Here is a 22,507-nt window from a genome sequence, read left to right as displayed (position 1 = left end):
CTTAACCTGAAAGACTTGAGTCAAACATTTGGGGATATCAATCCATGCTTTTTACAATAGTTGGTAAGAAATTGGGCCCATCCCTCCAGACAAAACTGGTGTAACTGTTCCAGGTTTGTAGGTTGCCTTGCTCATACCTTCCTTTTCAGCTTTTCCCATAACTTTTCAATAGAATTGAGATCAGAGCTTTGTGATGGCCACTCCAAAGCATTGATTTTGTTATCCTTAAGCCACTTTGTTACCATTTTGGCAGTAATTGTTCATTTGGAAAACCCATTTCCACCCAAGCTTTAACTTCCTGGATGATGTCTTGAGATGCCGCTTCAAAGTTGCCACATAATCTTTTTTCATGGTGCCATCTATTTTGTGAAGTGCACCAGTCCCTCCTGCAGCAAAACAACCCCACAACATGATCTTGCCACCCCTGTTATGAGTTCATTTTCTCCTTCACCTCTGATGTCTGATGAACTCCCTCTGCTGGTGAAAGGAGGTAGTGAAATTGATCTGGATGGGAAGAACCTGTCATCTGAACAGGTGGAGTGTGATTGGACATCCGGAATTTCTGAGTGGATATAAGGCAGCCGACGCCCTGCTGGGTTGCTGGTGATCCTTTCTGCTCTGAGCTCTGGCATCCAGTTTAGTTCCTGTCTATTAAAAGCTAAGTTTTTGCTCTGCTATTTTTCCATGAGATTTTGTCTGTTTACTTAGTGTTTGTGTTCAGCCTGCCCTGGTTGGGACGGGCTGAGCTTCATTTTTGTCTCTGAGCAGTTGATCTCTTTGCTCTGTCTTCAGAATATACCTGAGTGCTGATATAGTGATTTTGAAGTCTAGTGACTTCAGGGCCTTTTCTATCAGACGTGTTGTACATTATTTTTGGCAGGGTTTTTTGCATGATTGCAGCCAGCATCTTTTCTGTCCTTTCCTATCTAGTTAGTTGGGCCCCATCATTTGCTCAGCCTGTCTCTCTGTCTGTGTTTGTGTTTTCATCTGTTTTTCACTGACAATACATGTTGGGGGCAGTCTATTGCTTTGGGGTCTGCTCTGGGGCAGTTTAGATTTCCCCTTTCTTTCTTTAGGCTTAGGCCTCTTTCACACATCAGGTTTTCGCCGTCAGGCGCGATCCGGCGCTTTTGACAGAAACCGGATCCGGCGAAATGCAATGCCGGATCCGGTTTCCCCCCATTGACTTGCATTTGCGCCGGATCGCGCCGGATGGCCATGCGTTTCATCCGGTTTTCGCCAGATCCGGCAATGTGTCGCGATCCGGCGTCTGGAAAAAACGTCTACTGTAACGTTTTTTGTCTCGGCGAAAAAGCCGGACACGCCGGATCCGGCGCGTCCGGCTTTTTCACACAATGAAAGCCTATGAGCGCCGCAATGCGCCGGATCCGGCGAAAGCCGGGTCCGGCGGCCGGATCCGGTTTTTCGGTCTGAGCATGCTCAGTAGCTCTGCCCACAAGACATATATAAAAGCAAGACAGTGGGACCCACAGCCACACCCAACATGCCACCCAAGAAAGCATCCAAGCGAAGCAGGAGAAGGCAGGAGACCACTGCAGCACCATCAGCACCACAACCACCCCAAATGGAGCAGCAAATGCAACATGCTGAGGAGGGGAGGCCAGCAGCAGATGAGAGACGGTAATTATCAAATCCCCCATTCCTCCAAACTAGGGCTATTGAATATCAAGATATTCATTGGCCCTTTGTTTCTCTTTATTCAACAGCCGCCCAATAGATGCAGCAGCAGCAGCAGCAATGGCAGCAGCTGGAACACCACCCACAGGCATGGAGTGTGGCCACCAGGAAGACAGCACATCATCTTCTGGGAGCCCTCCCTCGCATCGTCAGCGTTTGACGGTAAGTTTTTATTTCCAAAATCCATTTTCTCTGTAATATATGTCTATTCATTGCCTTTTATTTCAAAACAGGATTCACAAGATGAAGAGGAGCTCCCAGAAGAAGAAGGAAGGGGTGGACAGACACCTGGAGTGGGCTCACAATTGGTAAGTTTTTTGCATCAAACGCAGAAATACAACATCACACTACACACAACACATAGAAAACAATGTTCTGCAGACCACACACAGCAAACAAATGCCTACATCCAAAGACATAACATTTTTTGTTTTCTTCTCTAGTCTTCCCAATCTGGTGCTCGGCCAAGAGGTCCTCGCAGTGCCTCCCAGGGTCGTCGGCGACAGCAACGCGGCGGTCACCAGCGTGTAAGTATAAATATTTTTGCTTTGTTTTTTTGCACTTTTTATTTCATTTCTTATGTGGAGGCGTTATTTTTGTCTTTTTCTTTAACAGCCTTCACAGCGTGTTCCCGACTCTGACGGTGAGGATGGAGGACTCGATGTGGACCACCTCATCGATCTCGTCCGAGAAAGGGAGCCGCTCTGGAATATGGCTGACCGCCGCCACGCTGACCTTATCGTTATCCGACGACTCTGGGAGGAAATCTGTTCGCTCCTTGTGGGCCGCTGGGAGGACCTCGATGTTCGGGCCCAGATTACAGAGCGTAAGTATATACAGTACCGGTTGCTTGATGTAAACCAGTGTTTCCCGAACTCCAGTCCTCGTGGTCCCCACGGATCATGTGTTCAGGATTTCTATTTACTATGGAAATCCTGAAAACATGACCCCTGGGGACCATGAGGACTGGAGTTTGGGAAACACTGATGTTGTATACTAACCACTCCTTTCTCGTTTCAGGGAACAGAATTGTGAATCGGTGGCGGTCTGTGAGGGATCGTTTCAAGAAGGAGTTCAATAAAGAGATGCGGGCCCCGAGTGGATCTGGAGGACGCAGGAGCAAGTACAAGTACGCAGAAGCCCTGTCGTTCCTCCGGGAAACAATGGTCACCAGAAGGTAAATATTACACACCACATGTGAAAACAAATGTTAGATGTAAATTTTTTTTTCAGCCAGGGACATACCATGTCAGTATTTTAATTGTTTTTTTTTCTCTTTATTCCACAGCACGGTGAGCAGCACTCGGGAGCCTGCACGATTGGACCCTTCTGAGGCGATCCCTGAGGAGACCGGCACCGAGGGACACTTCGACCGCCCCGGTACATCTGCACCTTCCCAGCCTTCCCACACATTCGACCCATCTGTCCCATCCACCAGCACAGGAGCATCGTGGCCGCCTACATTGCATGAAGCTGCTGGTGAGGAGATCGCTTTCCCTTTACCCCACCCTTCTGCCCCTGCCACCTCTAGTACACCTGCGGGTACTGGGCGGCAGCGGCAGAGGGGTCAGGAAAAGACTTATGCGCCAGAGTTCTTGCATCTGAATGCATCTTTCCAGAACTGTCTAAAAGTCTTGTCAGAGCAAATCTCCGCAGGCTATCAGCAGATCAACTCCAGCATTCTGGAGGTGAAGACACTTCTGCAAACCATGCATTCAGAAGCAAGATCTTCGCCAAACCACACCTTTTTCAGGTCTGTTGTGGAGCGCATGGAAACGCTCTCTCCTGCCCAGCAGATGCATGTAATGCATTCATGCCACGCTGCTCTCCAGCAAGTTACCTCCCAACCTCCTCCTCCCACCACAGTAGTTCCTCCACCTGCACCCCCTCCAGCCACTTTCCATCCTCCCCCTCCTATTACATCTACACCCCCTCCAGCCACTTTCCATCCTCCCCCTCCTATTACATCTACACCCCCTCCAGCCACTTTCCATCCTCCCCCTCCTATTACATACCATCCACCTCCCCAGCACCATCCACCTCCCCAGCACCATCCACCTCCCCAGCACCATCCACCTCCCCAGCACCAGCAACCTCCCCAGCACCAGCAACCTCCCCAGCACCAGCAACCTCCCCAGTACCAGCAACCTCCCCAGTACCAGCAACCTCCCCAGTACCTGCAAACTCCCCAGTACCAGCAACCTCCCCAGTACCAGACATCTCCCCACTTCCAGCAACCTGCCCCGTACCAGACATCTCCCCACTTCCAGCAACCTGCCCCGTACCAGACATCTCCCCACCTCCAGCAACCTGCCCCGTACCAGACATCTCCCCACTTCCAGCAACCTGCCCTGTACCAAACTCCTTCCCCATACAACTTGCCATCAACATCATCTGCTCCTACAGTCCCTGCCCAACCCTCCACTCCACCACCCACCACCTCTTCTGCTTCCCACATGTCCACCCATTCTGTAGTTTTTTCCACACCTTCACCTCTAACTGTTCCTTCCCCACCACGATCCCAGTCCTCTCTCCACACTCCCAGTGTCGAAGTGTCCCGCAGCCACTACAGCAGTATTTCCACCACACACTACACAGATTTATAATGTGTGTATTTAAATAAAAATGACCAGTTTTATGGTTTCAGTTTTATAGTTTCAAAGTTTTATTAAACAAGTTTATTAAAATTTTAAAAAAGTTTACTAAAAAAAACATTTTTCAATAAAAGTTAAATTATTTTACACTGGTTGTCTGTCATTTCTTTCTGCGGCGAAAAAGGTTAAATACAGGGTATTTAAAAGGTGAAATGGTATTCAAAACTAGGTATATAACTGTGGGTAAATTTTAGCTTTTTGCCACAGTTGTGTTCCTGGTTGTGTTTGAAGCAAAGTATTTCACCTAAAAAGTTGTGTTTATTGTTGGTGATTTCCTAACAATGTTTGTTAAAAGGTGAAATACTTTGCATAAAACACAACCAGGTACACACATGTGGCCTAAAGCTAAAAATAGAGACCATGACAAGATAGCCAACTTTGGTTGGCAAAGGTATATACTGTTGGTACAGAAGGTACACAAGTTTGGTTGGGCACAAATCTTTCACACTCTGTCATCCTGCCAGTGTACTCTGCCTTGAGGTGACATAAAGTATAGTGCAAAATTGTCCCTCATTACTGAAACCGTCACAGAACTTCTAGTGGTAATGTCATGGTAATCTTGCAAGGTGGTTTCTTCAGAGGTGTCCTCAATGGAAATGGGTTCCTTGCAGATAACAAAATTGTGGAGTACCACGCACGCTTTGATCACCTCGTCCACAGTTTCTGTCTTGAGGTTGATCGCAGTCAATAGGACCCGCCATTTGGCTGTCAGAATACCAAAGGTACATTCAACCATTCTTCTTGCTCTTGTGAGGTGGTAATTAAAAATGCGTTTTGGTCTTGTCAATCCTCTGCTAGAGTACGGTTTCAAAAGGTGTTCTGACAGCTGGAAGGCTTCATCCCCTACACAGACAAATGGCATAGGTGGACCAGATGTTTGCGGCAGCGGTCTAGGTGGTGGGAACTGGAAGGTGTTTCCATACAGTTTACGCCCCATGGCAGACAGTTTGAAAACTTGAGAGTCATTGGAGCGGCCATAGGCCCCAATATCAACCGCAATAAATTTGTATTCCGCGTCAGCGATGGCCATGAGGACAATTGAAAAATATTTCTTGTAATTGAAATATTCCGATCCCGATCCAGCTGGCTTTACAATGCGGATATGTTTCCCGTCCACAGCGCCCAAGCAGTTTGGAAACTGACATATCTGTTGAAACTTGTCAGCAATTTCAATCCACCTCTCTGTTGTGGGCTCTGGTAAAAACTCTTCAGCTAAGGAGTCCCACAGTGCACGGCATGTGTACTTCACAATTCCAGATATGGTGGAAATCCCGAGTCTGTACTGGAAATGCAGTGACGAAAGGGATTCTCCAGTTGCAAGAAATCTGTGGGGAATTAAAAAACAATAAATTAGTTTTAAATCACAGCATTACATACCAAAACTGAGCTATAACACTTGGAGATACAAACTACCACCAACAAGATTGCAGTGAAAGTGTGCTCTGATGCGAGCATATCCAATAAATGTGGCTTACCTTAAAGTCACCATCAGACGCTCTGCGGGTGAAACAGAGAAGCGGCAATAGGTGTCCGCTTTTCTTATGAGGTGTGCAATGCGCTCCACCAAGTAATCAAAATTCTCCATTTTCATCCTAACATATCCAAAAAATTTATCCGGGTTTCGTCGAAGGTCCATGCATAGTGTAAAATAGACCCCACGCGTCATTCTCTTGGCTGTGATGGGGTGGATCCACAAACGTCGTCTACGATGCCTGATGCGCTGCTGTCTCGCTCTCTCCTTCTCCAGAACAATCACCCTCAAACGATTTGCCTCCGCTGTAAAATCCGCCAAATTCTTCAAAATATTTCCAATGACAACATCCATCTTCGCCAGTAACTTGCTCTTCTCTCCAACCTGCACTTTTTCCTCTACAACCTGTCAAAGAAGGGCTGTAGGAACATGCTATATATAGTTTTCCAGTAGCCAATCCCGTTCGGAAGGCCACAAGGGTCAATTTTAAAAACCGGATCCGGCGTAATCCGTCGAAAAACGGATAGAAAAACGGATGAACCGGATGAGACGGATCCGGTTTTGTCTGTCAAGAAAAAGACGGATCCGGCAGAAAACCGGATCCGTCACATCCGGTTTTACGAAACAGTTGCCGGATCCAGCGTTCCGGCCCGACGCCGGATCGCGCCTGACGCCGAAAACCTGATGTGTGAAAGTAGCCTTATTTAGCTCTCCGGCTGTGACGAGGGGTCTAGGGCACCGTAGGAACCCCCCATGGCTACTGTTAGTTGTAGTGAATAGGATCAGGGGTCTGCAATCCGCTAGCTACCAACCTCTCCGGTTTTCTGGACTTAGCTTGTGTTTTTGTTTTTTCCTCCTCCGGTGACTCATTCATAACACACCCCCATGTTTCACAGTTGGGTGGTGTTTTTAGGCTTCCAAGCTTCTCCCTTTTCCTTCAAATGTAATGATGGTCATTATGCCCAAAAAGTTTATTTTTAGCTTAATCAGACCACAGGCCACATCTCCAAAATTAAAGTCTTTGTTCCTGTGTGCATTTGCAAACAATAATCTGGCTTTTTATGTTTCTTTTGGAGCAATGACTTATCCCAGGTAGAGAGGCCATTCAGCCCAGGTTGATACAGTGCTTGTTTCACTGTGGATATTGACACAATCTTAACAGCTTCCACCTTCATCTTCGCAAGGTCTTTTGTTTCTGTCCTTGGGTTAATATGAACATGTTGGACCAAAGCAAGTTCATCTCTAGGATACAGAACCAATCTCCTTCCTGAGTGCTATGATGGCTGGACATTCCCATCTTGTTTATACTTGCTTATTATAGTTTGTACAGATGAACGAGGCACCTTCAGGTATCTTGAAGTTGTACCAAAGGATGAGCCAGACTTATGCAAGTCCACAATTCTTCTTCTGTATTCTTATGCTATACAAAGGAGCAATATGTATCAGGTGTGCATTAAAATAAATCAACAGGTGTGTCTCTAATTAACGCAGATGCTACCCAAAAACAGAAGCATCCAAACACATGACTTCATCATACGGACAGTCCAAAATAGTTTAAAGGCTTATTAATCTTAGTGCATGTAAACTTTTGACTTTGTAGTAAGTAATAAAAATGCCTTAAAACATTCTCTCTCATTATTATAGCCTGTGAGAAATAATAATAATAATGATAATCCTAATTGATCTAAGATGGGAAAGGTTTATTCTGATTTTTTGTCAGATATGGAAAAACATGCATTTATGTGTTTTTATATGTAAACTTCTGGTTTCAATTGTAAATGTGATGGCTATCTGAGATAAATATGAGTGGATACTACCCCTAAAGTGATAACAGGTAGTATTCAGTAAAGAAGAAAGGTGCAATGCACATGTATAGACAATATACTGTATAACGCAGTATCCAAAGGATATATAAAAGAAAATGTGCAATAGCTATGTGCAATAAAGTACACCTCTGCCTCAGATTGAGTGGATGCTCTGTCACTCTCAATTCTGACAATTAACACAGAGTGGTGGAATCATGACAGTGACCTCAATATATATGGCTATGGGGTAAACGAATAGTAACAGCTGGTAAACAACAAATTGTTCTTCCCACCCTATTCTTATATACAAATTTTGCCCCCCACATCTGTAGGCTGTTCCTTTTTTCTATTTTCTTTTCCTATCTATATGGCTTTGCTGTGACCTGTGACAACATATTACTAATCAGAATCATTATAAAAATGTCTTCTGCATTCCCTGCTTCTGCTTTTTTATAAAGTGTGTTAGTTTCTCCTCATCAACTGTTCTAAATCAAGTATTGTGTCAGCTGGATAGCATTAGAGAGAAATTTCTGAGATAATTTATATGACTATTAAACAGCAAAGATTATTTTTGGCAATTCATGCAAAGGGCAAAGCAAATTGTTCTAATTCGTTGGGTTCCACAAATTCCTGAAGTTTACATATGAATTTGATTCCCATGGAATTACCTAATCGCTAATGAATAGGATAAACTGTAAATGAACTATCAACATGATGGTACCGCAATGGTACATTGCTAATATTAATGACACCTTATTAGACTTAACTATCTTTTAATTTATTCCATTTAATATATCTGTCGATATTTATACTTGTTTTCCCCAAAATCAATATTTCCATTTTTATTTATAAGACATAAATAAAATACTGAGACTGTCGCTAAGTAATTATTTGTAGTTTTGGCTTCAATAAACACAGAGTTGGATTTACTTTGGCAAGAAATATGCTGTCATTTCTGGCATGGAAGTGTGAAACTGGCTTTGACTTTTAATAAATATTCCAAGATATTTGCATTTATTTTTATAGTAAAGAAAAATGAGATGGCTTTTCTGCTTATGATACCAGAACGTTTGAATCTAGGCATCACTTGGAAAATAACAAGCCTCAGAAAAGATGCTAATAAATATGACAGAAATCTGATTGGGGATTAACAACATGAATCCTCAATCCTGTTATTAAAGAGATTTCTATTTAAAACAATTTTTAAACTCTTACATTGTTAGTGCATTGTTAGGTAATTGTGTCTCTCCCTATTTAGATTGTAAAATTCTTTTCTCAGGGATATTTGAAAAAAGTATATAAACAAAACAAATAAAACAACTCAGAAACTAATTGCATAGGTCAAGGTTTTTGTGAGTCTCTCTGCATTACTTTATATAAAGATCACTCAGCATTTCAAATTTATATTTGTAAAGTAGATTAAACTGCTGTAAAAATAACATAATTTGCTATAAATACTAAATTAATATTGGATGGCAAGCTTTTCTTCCTCTGCTTCTTCCTAATCTTGTTTTTTGTCGACATAGCCATAGGAGGGCTTGTTTTTTGCTAGATGAGTTGTAGTCTTGAAAGACAACATTCATTTTTCTGCTCAATGCACGGGAAATTTATTAACAAAAATTCCAAATTTGGTTAAATTCGCAAACTCTCCCCCCAACTTTAGCAATAACTGTTAATTTTTTGTATACTATTATATTCATAGTATGGTTAAAACTACTTGTCAACATGACTTTTCAGGTCAGTACTGTTGTGAAGAAAACAAAACTTGTATAGTTTTTTAATTATAATGTTGAAAAAAATATTGGTAATAAATAAAAAATAATTTTTACTTGTGTCACAATTAGAGTTGAGCGAAACGGGTCGGTCAAATTCAAAAGGGTTTCGCTGATCAAAACCCGACCATAGCGTGAGGTCGGCCATGAGGTCGCCAACCCGAGTGCCAAAGTCGCGTTTCAAATAATGCTTCCAGCGCCTTTTATCAGCCAATGATGGAGGACGCTCACTGTGGGCAAAGTGACATGTGCAGCGGCCACCACCATCTTAGAGAAGAGTATTGAAGTGATTGGCTAGCTCTGTGTGGCGTCACAGTGGCTATAAAAGGCCATGACCGCTGACCGCCATCTTACTTCTGCCGATCTTAGAATAGGGAGAGGTGCTGCTGCTGATTCTGAATAGGGAGAGTGTTAGGCAGGGAAGAAGAAAAAAAAATAGCTTCTGCTGATAGCGCTTTTCACTGTACAGCAATTGTGCAGTGAAAGGGGAGGATTTTTGTTGTGTGCAGCAGCGCTGATGGTGATTAGGCTGACTTTTAAGGCTACCTGAGACCTGCATTGCTGTGTGCACACTGCTGTTCAAACTGCTTTTTTCAAAGCACTCCAACTTTTATTATTTTATTCTGGTCAGTTACCGAGTGTTCATTTTTTCACACACTGTATAGCGGTGTACGCTCCTCACACACTACCGTGTACCGGCTGGTATCACGGACAAATACAAGCTATCTGTGTGTGACTCTGGAAAAACAAAAAGAGGATATTTTCCATTTTTCCAGACCTACACCGTATAGAGTTGTCCGCTTTTCAAACAGTTTTGTATATCTGCTGTTTGATTACAGTCAAAACTATACAGAGACAGCATGTGTCACTCCATTTAAAAATAGACGGAGATTTAAAATTTTCCATACATACACCGTATAGCGGTGTACGCTCCTCACACACTATTGTGTACCGGCTGGTATCACGGACAAATACAAGCTATCTGTGTGTGACTCTGGAAAAACAAAAAGAGGAGATTTTCCATTTTTCCAGACCTACACCATATAGAGCTGTCCACTTTTCAAACAGTTTTGTATATCTGCTGTTTGAATACGGTCAAAACTATACAGAGACAGCGTGTGTCACTCCGTATAAAAATAGACGGAGATTTACAATTTTCCATACATACACCGTATAGCAGTGTATGCTCCTCACACACTACTGTGTACCAGCTGGTATCACAGACAAATGCAAGCTATCTGTGTGTGACTCTGGAAAAACAAAAAGAGGAGATTTTCCATTTTTCCATACCTACACCGTATAGAGCTGTCCGCTTTTCAAACAGTTTCGTATATCAGCTGTTTGATAACAGACAAAACTATACAGAGACAGCGTGTGTCACTCCGTATAAAAATAGACAGATTTACAATTTTCCATACAGACACCATACCGTATAGAGCTCTCCGATTCTCAAACAATATTGTATATCTGCCATTCGCATTACAGTCACATCTATACAGAGTCAGCGTGTGTGTGTGACACTCAATAAATTCATATACGGACATTACCATTTCTCCATACACTGTATTGAGCTGTCCGATTTTCAAACAGTATTGTATATCTGCTGTTCTAATTACAGTCACATCTATACAGAGTCAGCGTGTGTGTGTGACACTCCGTAAATACATATACGGATGTTTCCATTTCTCCATACACCATATTGAGCTGTCCGATTCTCAAACAGTATGGTATATCAGCTGTTCGCATTACAGTCACAGTTATACAGAGTCAGCGTGTGTGTGACACTCAGTAAATACATATACAGAGGTTGTTAGTTACACAAAAAACGTATACAGCTGTACACTTCTGATACAGTACCGTATATCTGCTTTTTGGATTATGGTCAAATACATACTGGGAGAGCGTCTGTGACTAACAAAATATATACGTAGATTTAATTTTTTTAATACACCTTACACAGCTTGACACTCCTCATACAGTACCATCTCTCTGCTGGTATTTTTAGTACATTTTCCCAAACATGAGGAAGTATGGTGGAAGAGGCTGCGGATGTGGGCAGGGGTGCGAGGCTGGTACGGATGGTGGTGGTGCACCAGCTGGTTCTGGCAAAAGCACAATAGCAGTTAAGGCAGGAGGTGTTGAGCCTGTATCATCATCTAGCCCAAGAAGGCCTGTAAGGTTGCCTTTTCTTGGAGTAGGAAAACCGCTTTTAAAGCTGGAGCATCAGGAACAGGTTTTGGCGTACACAGCCACCAGCTCTATTGCCTCCTCTTCTGAACGGTCGAAACCTGCAGGTCAGGAAAAACACCTTTCCTTGTGTCCTTCCCCCCACCAAAAGTTAAGGATGCTGCAGCCCACACTTCAGATTACTCTATGGAGCTCTTTTCACATACCATGCCTGGGTTATCCAGTCAAATCCTGAATTCCCCAGTCCAAGATGACTCTGACATGGAGTGCACTGATGCACAGCCACTGCTAGATGAGTCTGCTGTTACATTGACCAAGAGCACTACATTGCCCTTGCAGTCTACTGAGCCAGAATCTGACCCTGATGAAACCCAGGTGCCCCTTCCCGCATACTGTACCACCTTACACGATGACACAGAGGAAGGTAAAGAGGAAGGTGCAGATGACTTTGAAGAGGAGGTGATGGGTGACCCAGTTCCAGACTGGCATCCATTGGGGGAGGAGGGTGGCGCTGGCAATAGTTCAGATAAGGAGAAGGATCCGCAGCAGGCATTGACATTGCAGCAGCAGTTATCTGGCAGGCCCATAGCTGTCCAAAAACGTGGACCAAAAACTAAAAGAGTTTGCAGGACAGCTTGGCCAGACGGTCAAATTAGCACAGCGTGCACAGCCAGAAAATGTATACCATAGTAGGAAGAGTGCAGTGTGGCACTTCTTTGTCCAAAATCCTACTGATGAGGCAAAGGTTACCTGTAAGAAGTGCGGAAGGACCTTTAGCCGAGGTAAACAACTCAGAAATTTGAATACCAGTTGCATGCTTAGACATTTAACCAACATGCACTTGCAAGCATGGACGGACTACAAAACCTCAGGTAGCACATGTGCACCTTCTCTGACTGAAGGTAGCCAGCAATGCTCCATCGCTTCCCCCATTGTAAGACCACCGCCACCGTTAAGCACACCACCAGCACTAAATGTTGAGGTGTCGTCGCAAGGCCAAAGCACTCAGGGAATCACAATGGTTTTGCAACACAACACTGAATCTAGGCCATCACCACCAATACCATCACCAACCCCCTCTCTCTCCGTCTGGTCCACCGCTTCTTCCCTCATATGCAGCTCTCCAGTCCAGCTCACCCTACCAGACACTCTGAGTAGGGCAAGAAAGTACTCATCCTCTCATCTGCATACACTGTGTTTGAACGCCTACATTGCCAAACTAATCTCATTAGAGATGATGCCCTACCGTTTGACCTATGCAGTCTTATGCTATAACCCACCCAGTCAGCACTACTTTTCTCAAAAAGCCATTCCAGCCCTCCACGTGCATGTGAAAGACCGCATTTTCCATGCACTCAAGCAATCAGTGAGTGGAAAGGTGCACCTCACAACAGATGCATGGTCCAGTAGGCATGGCCAGGGCCGTTACGTGTCCATCACTGCGCACTGGGTTAATGTGGTGGATGCAGGCTCCACAGGGGACAATTTTTCTCTACGCTAATACACATGCTTGAGGAAATTTAGGGCAATAGTGTCCCTCACTTGATACTACTACTGAAGGGACATCTGGTGCCCACAGTATCACTTGTGGTGTTTTGCTAACTCTCCCATATTACTAGCTATGATTTTCTTTTCTCATACAGTGTTTTTTTCTTTGCTGGTGTCACTTTAACAACCCGGCAAAAATTTGGAATCAATCAGAGTTGCCAGGTCAGATTCACATGATGTCCACAAATTGGCAAAAAAACAGCATCATGTGTGCAATATTAATGTATTGTACCTACATATCTCCAATTGACAGACTTAAACAGGGATGCCAAAACAGTCATGCACAGTAAAATGTCTACATGTAGTGTAATAATTTTATTTTGCTTAGCAAATTTAGTTACCCTGGACAAAGAAGATACTATAACTATGAATTCCAGGTAGGTACATGGATTTTAAATGCAGCAACAGATGAAAATATTGTTGAGTGTTGCATGATTACCAAGCTAGACTACAAAAAGGCATGCAGAAATTAAAATGTGTTTAGAATTTTTAAAAAATAGTTTTCTGTATTTAAACAATATTTTACCCCACTCCCTGCAAAAATTTGTAAACAAGAAGGCAACATTGGTAGATAGGTAAATGGATAAACAGTTAACTGCAGCACAATACTTCAGTATTAATGTGTGATGTACGATTACTAAAATAAAATAGTAAAAAAGGCTAAAACATATACATTTATATATATACAGTTCTGACAAAAATTAAGAGACCACTTCAAAATTTTCAATTTGTCTGTTTTTTCTCTTTATAGTTGTATTTTTGAGTACAATGTAAATTGCTCTTTTGTTCTATAAACTACTGACAACATGTCTTCGAATTTCCATGCACTAAATTTTGTATTTATTTTCAAAAAATGAGAAATGATCAAAAGAACAAAAAACTGCAGCACTTGTAGACCTCAAATAATGCAAAGAAAACAAGTTCATAATCATTTAGAAACAACACTACTAATGTTTTAACTCAGGAAGAGTTCAGAAATCAGTATTTTGTTGAATAGCCATGATTTTTAATCATACGTCCTTCGCAAAGATTAACCTGCCCAATTCCAGGCTTGCTGAAGCATCCCCAGATCATCACTGATCCTCAACCAAATTTCAAAGTGGATGCAAGACACTGTGGCTTGTACACCTCTCCAGGTCTCCGTCTAACCATTCGATGACCAGTTGGGCAAAGTTGAAAATTAGACTCATCTGAGAATATTACCTTACGCCAGTCCTCTATGGTCCAATCCTTATTGTCGTTGGCAGACTTCAGCCTGGCTCTCCTTTGCTTCTCATTGATGCAAGTTTTTTTCTAGCCTTACATTACTTGAGCCCTTCCTCTAGGAGTCTGTTACGAACTGTTATTGCCGTGCACTTCACCCCAGCTGCTAATGGCCATTCCTTTTTTAGGTCACTTGATGTCATTCTGTGGTTGCTGAGTGACATTCGAATAAGATGACGGTCATCCCGGTCAGTGGAGAGTTGTTTCCGCCCTCTGTCGATCTGTAGCTTTGTTGTCCCCAATGTCTGCTGCTTGACCTTATTGTAATGGACTGCTGTCTTAAAAATTTTAAAGATGGAGGCAACATAACGCTCACTGTATCCCTCTGCTATTAAAGCCAGAATTGAGCCCTTCTTTTCCTCACTCAAAACTTTTCTTTTAAACTCCTTTGGCATGGTTAAAAGTTACTTTTTCATTCCTATTACTTTTGGGATATTAGTAGCACATGTTTTGCCATCCAGCTAGTCCTACTGCAAGAGGATAGTGAACACCACAACAGGGTTTTATATACTTCCCTTCATTAATAAGATTTGGTATATACAGTATATATGTCAAAAGGAAAAAAGTGTTTATATTTTTTAACTTTTTATTTTCTTTTAGTTTTACACATTATTTTACCTACTTCATCAAAACTTTGTAATGAAGAATGCTATATTTTTAGTTCAAACACACACAAGGTAAGTAAACAGCAATATAATTGTTGTGCAGTGTTTGGTTAAATAGACTATTAAAATAAGTATGCCAAAAATTAAAATGTCTGTATATTTAACCCTACTCTCCAACAAAAAGCCATGAACAAGAATGCAACATAACTAGGAAGCTGCATGCTTAGAAAGTAAACTGTGGTTCCAACCTGCAGTAATTTTGTGAGATTGTAAGAAAGTGGAAGAGTCATCAGCACCCCCTGAAGATGATATAATAAATATATTGTGGTATGTTGATGCAGTTATTAGCTGTTATATTAATTTATTAGTTTGTACTGTGAAAACTAATATGCTAGGAAAAGGTTAGGTATCAGTAGGACACTCAGGTAGGGTCTTCAGCTACATAAGGGGCTGTAGTGGCCTAGTACAAAATAATCCCTGTAGTTACATCACAGTAATCATCAGCTGAACAGAAAGCAGGCATCTCAGGGGCTTTGAGCGGGGGCACCATTCTGCTGAACATTAGGGTGCCAACCACTGTAATTAGGTAGGGTAATCAACAGGGATTAATGGCGTAATTGTAGCCTACTTTCTTTTCTTACCTAGAAATACCCAGAGATTTGCACTTTCAGGGCCTTCTATATGGCTCATATATATTTTAGAAACCTGAAGCCATCAAATATATTTGACATACATGCAAGTGTTTTTTTTACCAACTTTTTCCCTTCTCTGGGCTGTAATTAACTATAGACAGAGTGTGCATTAAGGCACTTAGGTGTTTGAGGTTGAGTAGGGGCACCGTACTGCCAACATTGGGGTACTAACCCTTCCAGACAGCGGGAGGTATCTTACAGGGAAGACAGGGTAAATGATAGTCCCCTCTTACTTTATCCAGTCCCTCACATAGATTATTGGACCAAGCCTTAGCCAGACATAATGGATGTCCCAAGAGAGAGGATGAGTGGCAGAATCCCGAAGGGCGGTTATGTCTCTCAAGGTGGGTGGCCTTGAGATGGAGACTTATGTATGTGTGTTGATCAGCAAGGTCATTGCTGAGGTGTTGCTTCAAGGTATCAGGGAGATGTCTCCAGGTAACTAGAGAGATGGGTAAGCCTGGTTACCTACAAACCCACCCAGGGGGAGTGTTTAAAGAACACTGTTGTAATGAGTGTGTGAATGCTTGAAGGACCTGTGATGAGGTCAGAGTCATGTGACCCGGTGGGCGTGACTATGAACCATATAATGTGGCCAGGGTAGGTCACATTTGGTGAATGCTGGGACCTGGTTGGTCCAGTGTGGAAGGTCCCATCTGAGTGAGATGGGGCTGCCTTCTGACTGCAAGTGAATGCTGTGTGTAATGGCTGCACGTGCCTGGTAATTCCCTGGAGGGAATGGATGTCTGCCACATGATGGTGAAGGAACCATGAGTGACCCTGACGTGGGTGAGATAACACTGAGGCTGAAGAGCTTGTATTATGGACATTTGCTTGACCTTTGTGATATAAGGATAACCAGAGTGAAGCTATAATGGACGCTATGCTGTATATGAACTTTATGTTGCGTCTATGGGTTTATGCTGCTGAATAAACCGCCTGGACTGTTATGAACGTATGAAAACATGGTGCCAGATGTGTTTTGTTTGCTGCCTAGTGAGGATCCCCTAACTGAATGACAGCGCTACCTCACAATTGGTGGAGAAAGCTATGGGCATTGTTGTAGCCTTGTTGCTGGGAGCAACGGAAGACGACTGCAAAGTCAGTTGCTAAGGGCAGTGCTGAGCCAGGAGGGCTGAAGGTTTGGGGAAGCCACTGCCCACCTGTGGTTCTGGAACCGTGGGGTGGCCTAGTGAGTAAGGCACTGTCCGGATTGGTGAGCCCAGTGCGGCCATTTCCCCAGGAGAAAGAGACTTATAGGATACCTCTGCGGTACAGGGGGTCTGAGAACCTGCGCAGCCAGCAGGTGACGGTCGTGAAAACCGTGTTGTACTGACCGGGGTCAGTGAGAAAGAGACTGGTGATTGCAATCGGGTGCCTCTGTGGAGAAGAAGTATCCGAGGACCTGTGTGGCCAACACAGGTAACAGACAGGTGTTCGTGTTGTACTGACCTGGGTCAGTGATAAAGACTGTGTACCTGGAGGGTTCAGTGAGCAAGGTCCTGGAGGGTCAGTGTTGGGAGATTCTAGGAGAAGAATCGGATCCCTGGAGCACGTGGTATGACCTTTGACCTGGTGAGGCATGAGTGTTGGGCAGTCTCAGGAGGAGACGGATGTCCTGAAGAGCACCCGCTAAACCCCTGGACCTGGTGAGGCCGGTGTGTTGGGAAACCCTGGGAGGAGGACTGCTCCCTGAATAGCACCCAGTGCGCCCTGTGTGTTGGACGGTCTCAGGCGGATAAGGTACGTCCTGTATAGCACACAGAGAGGACACGTGAGTTTGTGTGGTGTGTTTTTTTTTCCTTTTCTCAACTCATTCTGCGGTGGCTCAGTGGGAGTCAAGAAGGTGACAAGCGGCTTGCTGTAACTCGGCGGGGTTACGAAGGGGACAAGCGGCTTCCTGTAACTCAGCGGGGTTACAAAGAGGACACCAGCAGCTGTGTGTGAACAGCAGCCGGTTGTGTTGGTGATCGGTGACAGTAGGAGCTGTGGTGGTGCCAGCAAGGACTTGTGTGATATATTTAAAAGACATAAACTGTGTTGTGTGAACTGTGGTCTGAGAAGACCGTTATAACGGACATGGGGAAATCCCGAAAGGGGCGGTGGCCCAAATAGGGGTGGTAGCACAAAAGGGGGTGGAGTCCTAGAGGGGGGCGGTGACCCAAATTGGGGTGGTAACCCAAAAAGAAGTGGAGTCCCAGAGGGGGCGGTGACCCAAATTGGGGTGGTAACCCAAAAAGAGGTGGAGTCCCGGGAGGGGGCGGTGACCCAAATCGGGGTGGTTCAGGAAATGGCAGCACTGGTTGACTCAGTGGGTATGTCTGGAGTACCACAGTGTATGTGTAGGTCTTTTTCAGAATGTGCAATATCCTTTCCAGGTCGTAATGATGGGCCACAGGTGTGTACTGTGATGTTGCGCCGGAAAAGAGTCTCTGGTCAGCTGGACTCAAAGAGTCATGTGACGCTGAGAAGAACTTTGCTCACTTTGTGGCTGACCGAGAAAATGGTATGGGTTCGCTGTAAACATGGGGTCACGGCGAACCATGTGGTAGACAGAGCAATGTTTGACCCGTCACACAGCGTTGAGTGCCAAGGCAGCGGTATACCAGCAGACTTAGTGTATGCCTTTGAGCTGTACCGGGACTTGATGGTGTTTGATGATGTGTGGCAGGAGGATGGAGACGTTCCTACGGTTGGGTTAGCAGACATTGTGCTGGTGATGCCTGCTAAGCTGGACAGGTCAGTTGTAGAAGTGACCGAAAAAAGGGGTACATCTGCCCAACTTATGGACCTGACGTCTCCGGACAGGACAGATGATGGGCTGGGAGGTGAGATGACTGGACTAGACACACGGTCAGAGGGTGACTGGAGGGTTCACTCGACTGGTGGGGCTGACCCAGTGGTACCCATTGAAATATAATCAAAGAAGTAGTGGTGCGACACATGATGGTCAAAAAAGAACAAGACTATGAGATACAGTTGACAAAAGAGACAGTGGAAGAACATCTTGAAAGAGAAAAAGTCCTGAGACAAATGGCCGAGCACAGGGTTGAGGGGCTCAAGAAAGAAGTCTTGGAGCTCAGATGTCACTTGTCCGCCTGGCAAAGTGTGAATAAGAGCCTTAAGGAAGGGATGGAAGAACTCAGAGGAGTAGTAAAAGGTCTTCTGCGGGAGAAGTTGGACGAAGACTTACCGCGGGTGAGCGCGAGTGATAACAAGACGGAACTGCCAGTATCCATCGTGGCAAAGGGTCATGAAGTGATCAAATTGTGTGAAGTTGGTGAGTTAAGAAATGAAGAAGACAGTCATCCGGTCGGGTCAACGGTAGTGAGGGAAGTGTCCGTGGTAAAGCTAGAGCCTTCAGTTCAAGAAGAGAGCAAGACCACGACCATCCAGTCTGTGATTGATGTACCAGAGGACATGCAAGAAGCCTGTGCTGAGGAAGGTGTGCATGGGGCTTTTAAAGAGGCGGTCAAGGCGTGTAAGGTGCACTGGGCACCTGAGACTCGGCAGTTGGTGATAGTATCAGCCAGAGAAGACACATCAAACCAAGTAGCTGTCCTGAAAGAGATGCATCTACAATGTCTCCACACCAAATAGCTGGTCAGGCGGAGTAACATGAAGGCTGCTCGATGCCTAGAGTTAGCCAGGGAGGCTATGGATCAGCTGGGTTTGCGGAAAGATCTGGTTCTGGTACCCAAAGCTCTGATTTGGAGAATCATTGGAAGATCCGGGAAGCTAATGCAAGACCTTGTGAATATCTCCGGTGTGGTGAGGGTGAGGATCCCTCCTGATGATGAAGAGCAGGTATCCAGTGAAGAGGGTAGGAATCCCATCATGGTGGTTGGCTCCGTGGAGAGCCTGAGAGACTTTCGAATGCTCATGGAGTATCGAGTGGGGTACCTGCAAGAAATTGAGCAGTTGAGGCTGGAACGCCGGCGAATTAATAAAGAAGTACCGAATACCAGGTGGCGGCCACCTTCAACCCAAGATGTAAGGACCCGAAGCGTTCCACCAAGAAGTGACAGGGCAGATGGCCGAAGAATGTCAGCAAGTGGTAGTTTGACTGGCAGGATGACGTTGAGAGACCATAGTTCCTGTGAGTCCCTGAATGAGTCAGACTCAGGCCAGACAGTAGGCCTGATTAAGACTGATGACTGTACCAATCGGGGGAGCTGGTCGGGGAACGGAACAAACAGGGAGAGAAACGTGGTGACCAAACAGTGTCTGATAACGCAGACAGACTGTAACTGGAGGGCCAAAGATCAGGGCCGGTACTCTGACCGCTGGGGGCGGGGGAGGCCTAGCGTAGAGATGAGGCCATATGACAGATGGAGACGGTTCTCTCGACCTGTGGGGCAAGGTGTAATGAGTGCCCGGTCTCGAGAGCCTGATGTAATGTTGTGCGTTCAACGCCACAAGTTTGAACAAAGGGGGAGGTATGTGGTGTACTAACCACTGTGTCCGCTAGGGGGCGCTGTATGGATGTCCCGAGAGAGAGGATGAGTGGCAGAATCTTGAAGGACGCTTATGTATCTCAAGGTGGGTGGCCTTGAGATGGAGACTTATGAATGTGTGTTGATCAGCAAGGATGTTGCTGAGATGTTGCTTTAAAGTGTCAAGGAGACGTCTCCAGGTAACTAGAGAGATGGGTGGTCCTGGTTACCTACAAACCCACCCAAGGGTGTGTGCTTAAAGAACACTGTTGTAAAGAGTGTGTAAATGCTTGAAGGACCTGTGATGAGGTCAGAGTCATGTGACCCGGTGGGCATGGCTATGAACCATATAATGTGGCCAGGGTAGGTCACATGTGGTGAATGCTGGGACCTGGTTCATCCAGTGTGGAAGGTCCTGTCTGAGTGAGATGGGGCTGCCTTCTGACAGTAAGAGAACGCTGTGTGTAATGGCTCTGCACGTGCCTGGTAATTCCCTAGAGGGAATGGACGTCTGCCGCATGATGGTGAAGGAACCATGAGTGACCCTGACGTGGGTGAGATAGCACTGAGGCTGAAGAGCCTGTATTATGGACATTTGCTTGACCTGTGTGATATAAGGATAACCAGAGTGAAGCTATAATGGACGCTATGCTGTATATGAACTTTATGTTGCTTCTGTGGGTTTATGCTGCTGAATAAACTGCCTGGACTGTTAAAAGTTTATGAAAACACGGTGCCAGATGTGTTTTGTTCGCTGCCTAGCGAGGATCCCCTAACTGAATGACAGCGCTACCTCACAATCCCTTTCATCTCTACTTTTTAACCGTGTTTTACTTAAGCTTGTGCACAATAACATTTTCTAATATAAGACAATTTGAAAAGCATGAAAAGCCTCCACGTTTTCTGTCTAACTGGTTTTGAGCAAAATTGTGAGATCTAAATTAGTTTGCTTTCTTATGCATATTACAAGTTGGCTTAATGCAAACAATAGCTTCATCTTACCTCTCAGCCAATTAATTTATAGCACAAGCCACATGCAAATATGAACGTATTTCTTCAATCTAGCGTGATTTAAGCTACAAGCACGTGTCTTGAGGTTTGGAAAGTTAAATACTATTAAATGTTGTGGATTTTAGGGACATACATATGTTAATCCAGTGTACTTGGAGAATGCTTATCAGATATATATTTTCCTATTCTTATTACAGTATGGAAGTACATGAATTTTTGACTTCCCACTGTGAAAGCAATCTTTATGTCATCACATACAGTTTGCTAAAGATTCTCTTTTAGAAGCCATTCAATAATTACATAAGCTTCATTTAAGCCTTTTTGAAGCAGATATAAAGGGTTATACGTAATCAGCTTAGAAGATTTGCATGCATTGGTTAATACAAGCAGAATGGAATACATTTAGTTAGATATCCAGTCTTAGTAAGTACATGTAGCATTATCCTTTCACAATATTTGCTAAAACTACTATTTTCCTTAGAAAAAAATGCTCAATCAGCTCACAATATGAATAAACCTATTTATACCTTCCGAAGAACTTTAACTTCTTTTAAATAACACACACAACACATACATTTTAATGATAAGAGTGGGAGCATAATTATGTCTTAATGGAAATGTGTGATCTGGAACAAATGACGTATTATTTAACCCTTTTAGGATCACGGAGTTTATCATTTTTGAGCTTGTGTTTTTTTTATTTGTCTTCTTCCAAGAGTGCCAACTTTTTTTTCCATTTTTGTCAATGCAGAAGCATGACGGCTTGATTTTCGCAGGACAAGTTGCTGTTTTGAATAGCATCGTTCATTTCATCATACTGTATAATTCACTGAAAAATTCCCACAGTGCAATTCCACTAGAGTCCTTTGAGTTTTGGTGTTACAACATTAATTGTGTTGTAAAACTGACTTACAAACTTGATTGTCCAGGTCAGTCTGATTATAGCAATTTTGAACATGATTCTTTTTCTATTTATGTAATGAAAATATTTTTACAATATTGTTAAAAAAATGAGTCATAATAATTTTATTTTTTGATTAATGGGGTTAAGTGTGGGCATGCTTTTTGTGCAGTGAGCTAACATTTATATTGATACCAATTGTGTGTAAATAAATATTTTGTCTTCTTAATATTCCTTTTTTTTAGGGATGTGAAGTGACAGAAACACTACAATTCAGACATTTTTTTTTACAGTGTTATCAGTCAGGTAAGATAATTTGATATTTTGATAGATTGAACTTTTACGAATGTGTCAATACCAAATAGCAGATGTTTATTTTATTTTTCCTACATTTTAATGGCAGAAAAGGAGAGTGAGTTGAATGGATAATATTTTTGAAAATATTTTTATTTTATAAAATGCTT

General features: G+C 43.6%; 1 protein-coding gene across 1 annotated transcript; it reads left to right on the top strand.

Annotated features, from left to right (window-relative positions):
• Window positions 1-2,719: 2,719 nt before the first annotated feature.
• LOC141086072 (uncharacterized) lies at window positions 2,720-4,317 on the top strand. The gene is made up of 2 exons (XM_073571773.1): window positions 2,720-2,875; window positions 2,987-4,317. Exons 1-2 carry the CDS (start codon window positions 2,784-2,786, stop codon window positions 4,302-4,304), a joined length of 1,410 nt encoding a protein of 469 aa, XP_073427874.1. The 5' UTR covers window positions 2,720-2,783; the 3' UTR covers window positions 4,305-4,317.
• The last annotated feature ends 18,190 nt before the right edge of the window (window positions 4,318-22,507 follow it).

This window comes from Dendrobates tinctorius, unplaced genomic scaffold (assembly GCF_039654945.1).
Source record: "Dendrobates tinctorius isolate UK_male_01 unplaced genomic scaffold, ASM3965494v1 ptg000030l, whole genome shotgun sequence".
Taxonomy (NCBI): Eukaryota; Metazoa; Chordata; class Amphibia; order Anura; family Dendrobatidae; genus Dendrobates; species Dendrobates tinctorius.
The sequence above is the reverse complement of the archived record's forward strand: the minus strand, read 5'-3'. Positions and strand labels throughout refer to the sequence as shown.

What these genes read in the sequence shown, in the direction of transcription:
- LOC141086072 (XM_073571773.1), top strand. Translation starts at nt 2,784, where the DNA reads ATGCGGGCCCCGAGTGGATCTGGAGGACGCAGGAGCAAGTACAAGTAC. An exon ending in GAAACAATGGTCACCAGAAG is followed by an intron (nt 2,876 to 2,986) that starts GTAAATATTACA and finishes TTTATTCCACAG; the next exon opens with CACGGTGAGCAGCACTCGGG.